The 13,485-nt window shown below is 41.7% G+C and overlaps 1 protein-coding gene across 2 annotated transcripts; it reads right to left on the reverse strand.

The window, feature by feature from the left end:
* Positions 1-473: 473 nt before the first annotated feature.
* Positions 474-10,566, reverse strand: BIRC2 (baculoviral IAP repeat containing 2). 2 transcript variants are annotated; one of them, XM_058843001.1, is made up of 10 exons: positions 10,429-10,566; positions 8,103-9,117; positions 7,040-7,997; positions 6,827-6,926; positions 5,544-5,622; positions 4,930-4,978; positions 3,726-3,968; positions 2,395-2,649; positions 2,201-2,242; positions 474-1,382 (listed from the first exon to the last, which is right to left on the reverse strand). In XM_058843001.1, the coding sequence occupies exons 3-10, from the start codon at positions 7,911-7,913 to the stop codon at positions 1,189-1,191; spliced, it is 1,836 nt and encodes a 611-aa protein (XP_058698984.1). In that variant the 5' UTR covers positions 7,914-7,997; positions 8,103-9,117; positions 10,429-10,566; the 3' UTR covers positions 474-1,188. The 2 variants fall into 2 exon arrangements, with proteins under 2 accessions (XP_058698984.1, XP_058698975.1); XM_058842992.1 differs by having other exon boundaries at positions 7,040-9,117.
* Between the last annotated feature and the right edge of the window lie 2,919 nt (positions 10,567-13,485).

The raw sequence follows: 13,485 nt of genomic DNA on the forward strand, positions 1-13,485 counted from the left end.
CCTGCAGGACCTGATGCCATTAACCTGGCAGTATTCCTCCATGACATGAGATCCTTGCAAACTACCTATGAGCACCTCTCTTTGTAGATATCCACCATGCAAGTCTAGGGATACAAAGCTGGAAAGGGTAATGAGTCAACCAGTAAACGAATAGGAGCTTCCAAAATATCAGCTTACAAAACAAAATCCAAGACATCAGAGGTGCCTGGGAGATCCTATTATTTAACTGCACAATCCCTGCAAAGTTCCAAACACAGAAAAGTAGCTTTTACATTTAATCTCTAGCATAGACTGCATAGATACTCTTTATCTCATCTTCAGGGTCACAAGGACCAGGATTTCTGTCATTTGAAAGATCAAACCAGAAGTCAGTATCAGATGCTATTGGGGTTTGGAGAGGGGAGGCTACTGTTTGTTTTTAAATAAAGAGGAAATCACCAAACAGCAAAGAAGTTCATTTACCTGTTCAAAAATTAAATAAAGACAAATGGAATTAAATTTTATTGTACTTTTTCAGGCAAACAACCCCAAATTTTTGTCAGGAAAAGACAGCATTCTAATCACTGCAGTCTACAGAGAAAAGTCAACAATGGTGACAGAGTAAACAAGCCCAACTTTGAGAAGTAGAAATATTTTATTTCAGTCTTCATATAAACTATTAGTAATATATATTACACAAGTATCAAGACATGAAAAAACTTTAAAAGTCCTGCTGTTCCTGCAACAGTTAGCCTCTTTTCTCTTTAAGTCAAGAAGAACGCCAAAACTGATGTAGCTGAAGTTAATTAACATTAACTATTAATAACAGCAATCTTAGTATATTTCCTCACATCCACATAGAGGAAACTCATGAGAACAGTTATGCCAAGCTCCATTTTAGGAACTTAACCAAAAACTTCTTTGAATAAAAGTGACACTAGTGAAACTCCCTACTCAGAAAGGAACGCCACAAAAACCTCACCCTAATATTGAGTTAGTTTTATGAACAGAAAATCTTTGGCAGCGAAGGCCTTCTATACATAATCATAGACACATCATACTGAGGATATACTTTACTATCACAAAACTTCATTAGGTAGTTGATTAATCCTCTTTTGTACCACAGTTTTCCATTCTTAAGATACTGCTGTCTTAAGCTTCAGCAGTTGGAGGACAGCAGGAACAAAGACATTTTTCAAATTTCCCTCTTTATGAAAGAAATGTCCGGACTGTACCCTTTATTGTCCCCCTGCAAATAGGGCATTTCCTAAGAGATGGGGCACATTCTTTGCACACCACTAAGTGACCACATGGAATAAAAACAATAGAAACTTCTTTGTCCATGCAAACTTTACATGTTCTTTCCTCTTGCAATCTTCTTAATTGTTCTTCCATAGGTAAACCTGGAAAAAATAGGTAATTTTTTGTCAGCCTGAATACATGTGAATATATCAAAATGTATTTATTTGAAGTGTAGCCATGCCACTTTTCACCTTGTACTTCCCTACCTGTATTGACTAAATATAGATGGCAGTGAACATTTTTCAGAGCTCAGAAGGTGGCCTGCAAGGAACTAGTCTGTACTTTCCACTTCTGTAAGATGACGCACAGGTCAGGGTTGGAGGCCAACCAGTGTTTACATTTTAGGAAATGCTATACTTTCTTGGTTGGATATCAAAAACAAACACAGCCTGACTGGTGGAAGTGAGCTATATCCAGGCTTGTGCACTTTCCTGCAGTTTATTAACAGATTAAACTGCAGGACCAGAGCAAGCTCAATCTCATGTCTGTCAAGTTTTTATCTACACAGCTGTTGGTCAAGCTGGATCTCAGGACATCTAGAATCCACTCTTGGAAAAGCAGAGATGATACCTGTTCTGAAATGCTAATGCTATTCATTCTCCAGTCTTTACCAAATGCCTGAATGCTTGTATCAGGATCAAGTCCAGCATGTGCTACTTGAATTGTTGAGCTACAGAAAGCTCTACATCCTGTGATATGCAAAAGCATGAGCAAGGCACAGGGTACAGCTTAAAGCTGATCGACCTACTTGCAAGTATGCATATGCACTTAACTTTTGGTTAACTTTTTCAGTCCATATTACTAAAGCAGAATCAGAGATGGAAAAGCACCAAACCTATTTCTTAACCAAAGTATTTTTTTTGTGTTAGCTGCTTGTTCTACAACAGTCTCTAAGCTAAGAAGGTAGAATTAAAGATACCTGAAACATCCTCTGTGGGAACATACTTGATGGTCTTCTCCACTAGAATAAAAGAAAAAGAATCCTTATCATTTAAGTAATCTATGTTCAAACAGCATCTGTTTGTTTCTTTTTCTTTAGACTGCTCTGAGAGTACTGATAAACTTCTATAAAAGGATATTCTTTAAAAACAAAAGGAAACCAGATAGACATACCAAATAAATCTTTGTAGAGCACAGGATCACAATCTCGTAGACAGTTCCTGAAGATGCTGGCTGCTTCATTTCCTTTCACTAAAATTGTATCTATCAGTTCCCTTGCCTGCAATGGTATCTGAGTCTTCTGTTTAATAACATCATGCTCAAGTTCTGTTATCACTTTAGCTGATAGTAAACTCCCAAGGATTGGGAGTACACATGTTAAACGTTGGAATAAAGCCATTCGATTCTTCTGGATCAAGTACAAATCATCTGCAATGTAAGGAGGAATTAGGTAAGAGAATTAGGAATACAATACTCCAAGTTGCACTTCTGTTTAACAATAATTAATACATTCTTCACTTGCAACGTTTGCTTATTACACATCATTAATAAATCCCTCAGCAAATTTTAGTGGTATTCACATAATGAACAGACTTAAGGAAACCACATACAAGCAGCTGCTGAGCCAAAGCCTGCTCACAAAGGAAACTTCCTGCAAAGAAAAAACTAACACCAGTGTTAACTCATCAACATGCCAGAGGTTAACTTTTGTCAATGCTAGGCTGCAGATAAATGAAAGCTCTTCTAAGAAGTGTCCAACACAATTATGTACAAGAAAACCAGAAGTACAGCACAACCAGATGCTGGAGACTATTTTAATACTCTACCACAAACAAGAACAAAAAATTTCCAGTAGGACTAAATGCTGAATCCATCTATGGTTTTTTGACAGAAATGCAACTAAGAAAGAAGCAGCCTTAATTACATTTATAATTGAGAAGTTTCATTATGATTCATAGACTCAAAATCAGAAGGACTTCTTCAGGCTTCAAAACTCTCACAGCATTGAAGCAACAAGAAATTTTAAAGACATATCAAATAACAAATTGCTGGCATACATGGGCTAAGTTAGATAGAAAAGCAATCTTTGGCCATCTTACAGAATCTGAATTTGTAGAAGTTTATGGCCCCCTCTAGGAGGTGGATATGGTGGCTTACTGATTCAAGCAGCTTAAAGAGTAGGCAAATTTGGATAAAAATTAGTAGAGTGTACCAAGTGTTTCATTAACAGCAATATCAAGACACACAAATGAAAAAAAAAAGGGCTTTGGATGGATGAGGTGATTCTGAACCCTTGGCCTCTGCTATTCTCTGAACCATTCTCCTAAAAGGGAATGAAACAATTCTCAGACTGCTGGTTCCATACAGATATCCTGACAATGCTTTTAGAGAAACTGATCCTAAAAGCAATTAAACTAAATCACTTAGTGCATAAAAACAAATATAAAAACTATACATATTACTAACTGCTTCAGGTTTCACTTTTATTTATGCCTGATGCCTACCCGATGCCACTTCTTCCAACTGCTTTTCTTTCTCTTCCTCAATCTTCTCATCTTCAGCCATGAGTAGATCAGACACAAGATCATTAACAGTCTTGTAGTTTTCTCCACTGGCCAAGATTTTACTTTGCACTGTTTGCTTTATTAGCCTTCTACTGAATCCCATCTCCAAGGCAGCTTTAACCACAGGCGTATTCATCATGATTGCATCTTCTGAATGGCTCTCTCCAGGTTCAAAACGAATAACTAATCAAAAAGGGAAATCCTCATTTATAATATAAAGAAAAAAATACCCATACAACCCCAGAAGTCAGGCACATCAACATTACCTACACACATGAACACCGAGCAGTAAAGTTTCAATTGTTTAAAGAGAATTTTGTTTAAGTAGTTTTAAAATGGAAGCCAGTCACTCAGCCATGGATTGAATCCAAGATAAACATCAATCTATGTCAGGCCTTTGTTAAAACCTAGGTTAATCCAGAGAAACCACTGAGAATTCCATTGTGCCTAGCAGCTTTTTTTATACTTAGTTATTTCTAATTTCAGCCTTGAAAAATGGCCTGGGGGTATGCCAGGAGTGGGGGAGGGAAGTCAGAGTTTATAGCACAAACAATTGCTCTATTCCAGCTTTTGATCAGTAATTTGCATTTAATTCAGTAAACACCAGACACATGGGATTCTGACTCATTGTCCTCAGCCAGCAGGGACTAAGCATAAACTTCCAGAGGGTGAGTGGGTTTTTCCACTATAACTAGAGTCCAGTCTGGAAATAGTGATAATTCACTGTATCAGCTTGTCCTATCTTCCTCCTTAACTACTGTTGCTCAGCTCAGAGCATTTACCTAGCTCCGTGCCTAGAGATGGAACTGCGTAACTGCACAGTCATGACACCCTCTAGCAACTGTCCCACCAAGCCAAACACTTGTTTTACTTAACCCAACACTGAAATGAAAAAAACACAGCAACCAAGTGTGCAAACCCAAAAATTTCAATATGAGGTGCTAGCATGAAAATAAGGAAAATGAAAAACAAGATCTCTTAGAGGTGTTTCCTTGGAGTTTGTCAACACAACATCAGAATGATTAAACTTTTAGGAAACAAATGTAAGAATTGGCTATCCAAAGCTAACTTGCTTAGCAATCATGAAGTTTGCAATAACTTCAAAATGCTGAGGAAGTTTAAAAACATGCTTTAATATACATACTTGGAGGATCAAGGTTTTCATCTACAGGTGGATCAGAGGTTGACAAGAGCTGCAGAATACAAGAAAACTATGTTAGTATTGAAGTAATGCTCTTCCCTCTATGTATCTTTCTAACATATTGTTCATCACCAATCCTGCTAAGCTTTCTACCCATTAAATATTTCACCTGCAGTTACACGAGTCTGCAAATAGGTACAACTGTATTATCAACACAAAGCTGGTGCTGACCACTTTCATGAAGAGGAGTCTGGTTACTCTTGCCGTAAGAATTACAAATAGAAATAAATCACGTTGTCCATGACTGATTTCTGAAATAATAATTACTGATCTGCATTATTCAGTGTATAATCAGAATTTCCCTCTGCTAACATAAAGAACCTCACTGCCTCATAGGGACTCTCCATAAGTAGTCTGTAGAGGTTAAACTCCACTAGTCCAAGACTAGCCATGGTTCAGCACTAGTTTCTTTATTTGCTCATGAAAAGCATTTATGATACTAGAAACCCAGGAGAAACATACATAGAAACGAGGCAGAAGAATGGACTGAACTCAAAAAAAGAGCACAGTACTGTTCAACAAGGGAAAAACAAAGTTGCAGGACAGTAAAAGTTTACCTGTTCAAGGAGATGGGGGAATCTGGCCTGAATTTGACTTACAAACTCTCTTCCTTTTACACGAAGCAGATACTCACACCTGAAACATGGATAAAAGTGTATTAAATCACGCTTTCTACTTGCCAAAGGAAAAAAAAATAAAAGAATGAACAGGTTTACATTCAGTGTAAGTTAAATACATTTCTCCTCCTTCAGAAGAGAAAGAGTACTCTTAATTGGAAGCTTGGTGCAGCCTAGTGTCCAGTGACACTTAAAGTTTTTCCATGACATCCAGCTGTCAGGTGGCTTATGTATATAAATGTATTTACACTGCATTACATTAGCAGCTTCACATTCTGCTACCAGTTGTAATCAAAATGGCATGTCATGAGAAACAATACTGTGTCAGAATCACTACAAAGTGGAGTGATAAACTGTTTCTATCTTGCATCTCCCCATTCTAATCTCCTACTCAAAAGAATTTAACAGAATATAATACCATTATCAAAGCCAGATCTGCTTCACTAACACAGGTTTATCTCTTATGTACATTTACTGACAGGCTTAACACAGTAAGAAACAACAGTGACATTTAACCCTACATACATCATACAATCCAGCAGTAGCTGATAAATTGTTCATGAAAGCCTAGCTGGAGATCTACAATGAGAACTATGATTAGCTTTCCTGAAATTAAGTGCAGCTATTTCTGTAATGGAGGTTGGTGATTTCCACAGGCATGGATAGCAATTAGGTATGAAACTGCCATTTAATTATAAGTGACATTAAAAAGTTATTTCTGTCCTTTTACCAGTAGAGATGTACTAAAGTGCCACTGAAACCTTCTTCACAAGCCCTTCCACATATAGGAAACTAAACCTCACAAGCACAATAACTAGTTCAAGAACATTCAGCATGGGCACAAAACCAGAACCAATGAGTTAAATATTCCTTCTACTTCATTTCTCAGCAGCCTTTGCTCCCCACGATCAGTTTACAGACTGCTTCTCTTATAGAGAAAAGTATGCTCATTAACAATGCAGTCTCATTTGCTGTTGGTGATCTGGGGATGCACACAGCTTTTAATGAGGGGGAAAGCATTATATGCCATGATTAATGAAGAAATGTTTTAACTACACCCACCTACACACTTGAGAGCTTTTAGACATACGTGCAATACATCCAAATGAAAGAGCGAATTACATCAAATAAAGTTGAACAAAACTATTAAGTGCAGTACATATCTGCCAAAATTAGAACATTTAGGAATATGAACAAATTACGATAAAGATTTTGCAAGTTACCTTGGAAACCACTTTGCATGCTCAATCCATGGATCATCTCCAGACTCCCAGCACCTTAACCCACCATCACAGCAAAAACACTTCACATCATCATTGCGACCTTAAAAAAAAAAAAAACAAGGCAAATTATCTAGCAAATATTGTCACAACTTACTTGAAAGTAAATGTTGACATAGCAGTACGTATGACACCGGAGAAGTCTGTGTTTCTTACCTACATAGTAAAAGCCAGCATCTGCAAGCTGTTCAGGCTGAACAGGAATTCTGGTTGGCCAGTTTACGAATGTTTTAACACGTGCTTCATGGGTTTGCATGGTCACATTTGAAACATTGAAACTCTGCTGGTCTCGGATAAGGTTTTCCACAAAAGGGCAGTTGGGGTAGTGTCTCCGATGCTCTGACATAGCATTATCTTTTGGTTCCCAATTACACAGCTGACCACCACAGGTAAAACAAGCAACTTTGTCTGCTGTCCCCAAGTAATAAAGTCCAGCCTTTGCCAGATCAGTGGGTGAGAGAAACGTCAGTGGCCATGAGTGAAAAGTGCGTAGCCTAGCATCTTCTGTCCTCATAGAAGGATTGTGAAGCTTGGGGGTCACGAATGGAAGGTCTTCAACTGCCCTGGTAGTTACTGGGTCTTGAGGAAAACTCGAAAACGAGCCACTGAAATATCCAACCTGTTCCAAACTTGGAGAAAGTGCTACGGAAGGTAGAGACGGTGAGAGACTGCTTGCAAGTGAGGGTGAAAAGGCAGAACGAGACGACAATCCAAGGTTACTAACTGAAAGCATTCTTTGAACAAAACTGCAGCTAGGATACATCTGCTTATGTTTTTCCATAGCATTATCCCCTGGCTGCCAGTTATCCAACGTTAAGCCACAACTGAAGCACTTAACTTTATCTTGCACACCCGTGTAATAAAACCCAGCCCGGGCAAGGCTCCGCTCTGACACCGGTGTGTTCATAGGGAAGGTAGAGAACGTTGACATTCTGTAGAGTTCACAGGACAGGTCATACTTCAGTTCATCACACAGAGCACTCTGCCTCATGATGCTGGCCAAGAAAGGACTATCTTCCACTATGTTCATAATGAACAGTTTTGGGAAAAATGGGACAAGTCTTCCTCGGGGAGGTAGTTGTGTGCATTAAAGGCAATTTGGAACAACCCGCGCCTGTACAAAAGCAATAAATACTTTAAAGTGTAACTTCAAATGTGCATACAAATAGAACTGACCTCATGATTTAACAGCCTTTAGACATTTGGGAAGTTCTCGTACCTCAGTTTAGCAACTGCTTTCACCAAAAAAGCTTCTCCATCCCATTTTAACAATTGAAGAAAGCATGTTGAAAAGCAGTTTCCATCAATTCATATAAGCATCATATGCTTTACTTGTTCTGTATATCGGGGAGAGCAGTAACAATTTGTCAGGCTCGGGGAGGTGGGATCAAAAGAGGAAAAACCTCAAATGGGTTTATCAAAATCCTTTGTCAATAAAGAAACTAAACTGGGCAGCAACTAACACACTGCTCTTATGCAGAACATATGTTAAGCTATTTAAGCCACGATTTCACCCTAGACAGCTGATAAATATGTAGCTTATACACAGACAAAGATTTTAGTTTGTAAAACTCACTAGGAGGCTGAAAAGAAGGGTTTATCAAGTTCAAAGGGCACACAAAAAATAGAGACCCTGAACTGACGTTACTGAACTGATCTTGTATATTTGCTACCACTGGACTCCAAAAAAACCCTCTCAAGTTCTGCATATTGTTGTATCAAGTTGTTAGGACTGAATAAGTTTGTTTATATTCAACTTCACATGTATAGAATATTCAGCTATTAGAGAAACAAATCCTATACACTGTCTCAGACAAGGATGAACTCTCTTTATTAAGAAACCTGGGATAGCCCCAGGCTTGTCTACAAGTTAGCACCAAACTAACAGAGCACTTCAGTTTTAACCTGGTGCCTTAGTTACAAATACAGAGCTATCAAATTTAACATAAATTAATTGCCTTGTGTTGAGACATTCTGATGCTTTATGCTGGTGAATAAAGTTTTTTCTGTATGCCATGTTTATGGCATACAGAATCAAACAGAACTCTCAGATTTAAAAAAAAAAAGTATTTGATGCCTTAGTTTCTTTATTTCTGCACAGAACTACCTCCCAGAGGTAAGACTGAAGTCCCTTCTAAGGTGTCTACGCCTCCATATTGGTACTGACTGTCCTCAAGAAGAAATTTTAAGTATTTGTAGTTTCAATCATTCAATTTTTTGTGGCAGAATAAAACCTATAAGGAAGAAAAACAGTGTTTTAAAATACACAAGATGAGGTGCATGAAATGTCTATGCAAACAGCAATTACATAAACTGAAAAAGCATAAGCTTTTTGCATTGATAGAATGTTAAGAGTTGGAAGAGAATTAAATCATCTAGTCCCACCCCCCCTTGCCAAGGGTAGGGACACCTTCCAGTAGACCAGGTTGCTCAGAACCACATCCAACCTGGCCATGAACATTGCCACAATTGGGGTGTCCACAACCTCTCTGGGCAAGCTGTTCCAGTGTCTCACCACCCTCACAGTAAAGAATTCCTTCCTAATATCTAACATCAATTTCCTCTCTTTCAGTTTGTACCCATTATTGCTTGTCCTGTCACTACAGTTCCTGACAAAGTTCCTCTCTAGCTTCCCGGCAGACCCCCTTCAGATACTGGCAGGTTGCTATGAGGTCTTCATGAAACCTTCTCTTCTCCAGGCTGCACAGCCCTAAGTCTAATGTCTGTTCCTTTGCTTGTCCAATGTCAGCTAGAAAGTTTCAGGAAGTCAACTTCACACACACCGTGATACGGAGTGGATTTCACACACTTCATTTCCCTGTTATTGATGCATATGCAAAACTGTTTAACCCACAAGCAGAATTTTCCGGCAGATGGATTAATCACGCTATTTAATCACAAGCTGTATAACAAAAGGTATGATTCTGTACTAAAGAAGCTGCATCCATTTAAATTGGTTTAAGTTTGAAGATTCCCAGATAATGAAGACAGTTTTATAACACTGACTTAAAGAGTACAGTATTTGCTTATTCAGGTAAACCCAATTATATTTGAAGCAAGGACATCGGCAAAACTGAACTTCCCCAAAAATTCAGGTAATGACAAACACAAAGTTCAAAGTGTTTTTATATATGTACCTATGAATAAATATAAAATTATATATTTAGTTGTCTGGTCTGGAGAATCGATTTGCAAAAGGTTTTTTTCCAGGAACAACTCAGTCATGATGACACAGCACTGCAGAAACATCCCCCTGAGCTGAGGCCCCAGATCCTGAGCACCAGACCCGGCATGGGCCTGAGCGCGGCCCCAGCCCCGGCAGCCCCAGCCCCACGTTCCGCTCCCCCCGCGGGCCTCGCTCTCCGCTCCCTCTCCTCGGGGGCCCCAGCCCCGCTCCCGAGAGGGTTCCAGCGGGGCAGCCGCGCTCTCCTCCAGCGCCGGGGGCCGCAGAGCTCCGTCAGCCCCCGCCGCCAGACCGGGCCAGAGCACAGGCGCCCCCCGCCCCCTCCCAGCCGCTTCTACCCGCAGCACCCCCCCGTACTCACCGCCTTCGAGAGGGCCTCCGCAGCGGCCCCCAGCAAGGCCCAGCCTATATGCGAGGCCTGCCAGGGCGCGGGGGAAGAGAACCCCACCGGCACCGCCCCGCCGCGGAAACTCCGGCCCGGCTCGCCCGGTCGCGCCCGGGCCGGGCCGGGCGCAGGCGGCGCCTGACGGGGCGGGCGCAGCGCCGCCCTTTTCCGGGCCCGCGAGCGCCCTCGCGCGGCCTGAGGGGCTCCGGGCGCCGGGCATCGGCTCCGCCGGGCGGGCGCTCCGCCTCTCCGAGCGCTGCGCTGCGGGGGAGGGCAGCCCTGCCGTCAGCGGGACATTGGGTACTTTCCTCTGTCCACTTCCTCGGGTGGGGGAAACCCGAGAGTGCCTCCCGGGCGGGGATTTCCAGCCCGCGGGCTCGGGGCTGCTGAGCAGCCGGGAAGGGGAGCGGGCGGAGGGGCGGCCCGGGCCCGCGGACCCCGCGCTGGGCAGGCGGGCCCGTCGGTGCCGGCACCGCGCTCGCCGCAAACCCCGCGGTTTCACCCTTGCTCCCTGACACAGCGTAAAACACAGTTGCTCGGCCGCATTTCCTAATTTAGGCGGCTCTGCTGCCTGCAGGAGGGGGCACAACGTGACCGGTGAAGGACTTTGGTCGCTTGAAAGCGCTGGGGAAGACCAAGAGGAAGAAAAAATAAGACCATAAATTTCCACTGGAGGGGTTTAAGACGGTATCTCTGCATGTCGAAATCTGAAAATCTTCCACAGCACCTACCAGAATGCTGGGACATTTTGAGGCCAAAAGCTCAAAATGTCCCAGCAGAGTCACGGTCTGGCATTTCCTATGAACAAATAGCAGACAAGAGATTTTAAAAAGCCCCGTTTTGTGATGACAAATTGGTAGAAGGGTGTTTACACAACCCAGAACTGAAGAGTAAAAATAAGGAAGTGTAACAGCATTATGACACTAGTGGGTAATTTTCTGTATCAGAGTTCCAGTAAGATGAGTTTCTTGCAAGAGACTCATTCATATATTTTCTAAAACTTTAAAATTTCCTGCCATATGTGATGACATTTGTTATATATAACAATGCTATTAAATTTGAACTGCGGCAGCAGCATCTAGTACAGCACAGCTTCTACTCTAACATTACTTAACGTCATATGATAGAGAAACATTTGCATTGCAGCAGTTGCAGAAAAGAAAGTTAAAAACTTCCTTTTAAAGTTTAAAATGGTTGTCAGATCCCTGATACATTATTTTGAGGAAGCTGCTGACACAGGGGAGAGAAGGTTAAAAAATGGATCCAGCTGTCCAAATACCTTATTGTGAAGAGTGCTGAGGTGTGGTTTTGTTTGACATAGGGAACTGTTCAGTGTCACGCAAGGAACTGAGCTCTGTATTTATGTGTGGCTTTAATTGCAAGCGCTTAAAGATTTACCTTGACTAGTTATCTCCAGTTTCGGGACTTCAAGCAGGACTCCCCAGATGAAGTTATAGATCTGAAGTTATATATATGAAGTTAATATATCTGTTATAACAGGTTCTTGACGTTTTACTGTACATTCTCCCAAAACTAGTTAACCCAGTCCTCCTCCTTAACTCTCCTCCCTCCCTCTCTCCCTTATGCTACTCCACATCCAGCTACTATCTGCCCTTGCCCTCCGTACCCTTGGCCTCCTGCTAATCTGGCTATATAAACTGCTATTTCCTCCCCTCCCAGGCCTCAAAGCAAGCAGTTTCAGGTTCTCCCTTTGTGCTTGGCGGCCTCATGTCGCAATGGAGGAAGGGAGGGGGAGAAAATAAAAAGCAGGCTAAAATGCCTGTGATAGGAGAAAAAGAGGTGTAGCTGCCCTGAGCTGTCAGGCACTTTCTGCTTGCTTCGCCTCATTCAGTATAGTAGCAGCCCCCATTCCCAGTAATTTCTTCACTTTTCAGAGAAAGAGGGAAGAGGGAACTTTCCCCACTTAGCTGCAATGATGGATTGTCCTTTAGCCAAAGGACATTAAGTAAGAATGTAACTAAAGGGTTCTTCTCAGGACTGAAATTCCTGAGGAACAGTGCATTATCATTAGCGTTCTTTGTCTGGCTTCAGCCTGGGGCCAGGGTAACTCTCCGGAGGCAGAGTAAGAGGGCAGCAAACCTAGGTCCTTAAACCCTACCCAAGCTAAATGCATGCTTTGGCTTTGGTTCTCAGGCTGTGGCATATCACTAGGACTATTCCTTATTCCAGTCCTTTCACCAACTACAGCAACCTTCCAAGATCAGTCTTGACCTAAAATCCAGTGAGTGGGTGGGTGAAACAAGGCCCTCTGCTTTGCAGACTCTGCAGAGGGGGGAAGAGGACAGCGTTCAGATGAAGGCTGTCCTCAACCAAAGGAAACCACAGAGGTCAAAGTGCTGCTGCCACATTACCAGGGTTTATGAAAATAAACCTCATGGTAGTATTGACTGAAATAGCAAATGTGAGAGAGCAAATTTCTGGAGGTGGAAGACAGTGACCTGGCAGCATGAGTGCATTATCACACCAAGTAGTACAGCCAGCCCTTGAACTACTTGATGCTACTGCGAGTCCAGAAGCCTTCTCTGAAAGCCCTGCTTGATGTCAGTCTCCCCATGCTGTCATCCTTCTCTGATGCATTCTCCGGTTTGCCATCTTCCACAATATTAAAGAATCTGGCTTTAATGGTGCCTCTGTAAAACACCTCTAAGCATCTATGAAGAGGAGAGATGGAGAAAACACACATTATTATTTGCCTTTCCATTGCTACTGACTCCTGTATCCACTCTCCCACAAATCTAAACTGCCCTGTAAAGCCTGTATTAAAAAAATAAAACCTGTTACCACTGGGTAGGGCCCACATTTTTCAGCTTTCCAAAGGTATTGAATGCCTCCATGGAACATGACCTGCTTATTCTGAGCTCGGTAGTGTTGGCTTCACTGCAAGCATCAACCCCCATTCCAGCAGTAAGGAGTAGGTTTCATCATATAAACTGACCTAACATGATTTATTAGGGTTCCACAGAAAGCTTTAGAAATAATTCCTCAACTCCTTCAGGATATAAGGGAAAGATA

The sequence above is a fragment of the Poecile atricapillus genome, chromosome 1 (genome assembly GCF_030490865.1).
Source record: "Poecile atricapillus isolate bPoeAtr1 chromosome 1, bPoeAtr1.hap1, whole genome shotgun sequence".
NCBI classification, from domain to species: Eukaryota; Metazoa; Chordata; class Aves; order Passeriformes; family Paridae; genus Poecile; species Poecile atricapillus.

What these genes read in the sequence shown, in the direction of transcription:
- BIRC2 (XM_058843001.1), bottom strand. Translation starts at nt 7,913, where the DNA reads ATGAACATAGTGGAAGATAGTCCTTTCTTGGCCAGCATCATGAGGCAG. An exon ending in TGCTGGCTTTTACTATGTAG is followed by an intron (nt 6,927 to 7,039) that starts GTAAGAAACACA and finishes TTTTTTTTTAAG; the next exon opens with GTCGCAATGATGATGTGAAG. An exon ending in TGAAAACCTTGATCCTCCAA is followed by an intron (nt 3,969 to 4,929) that starts GTATGTATATTA and finishes CTTTTTGATTAG; the next exon opens with TTATTCGTTTTGAACCTGGA.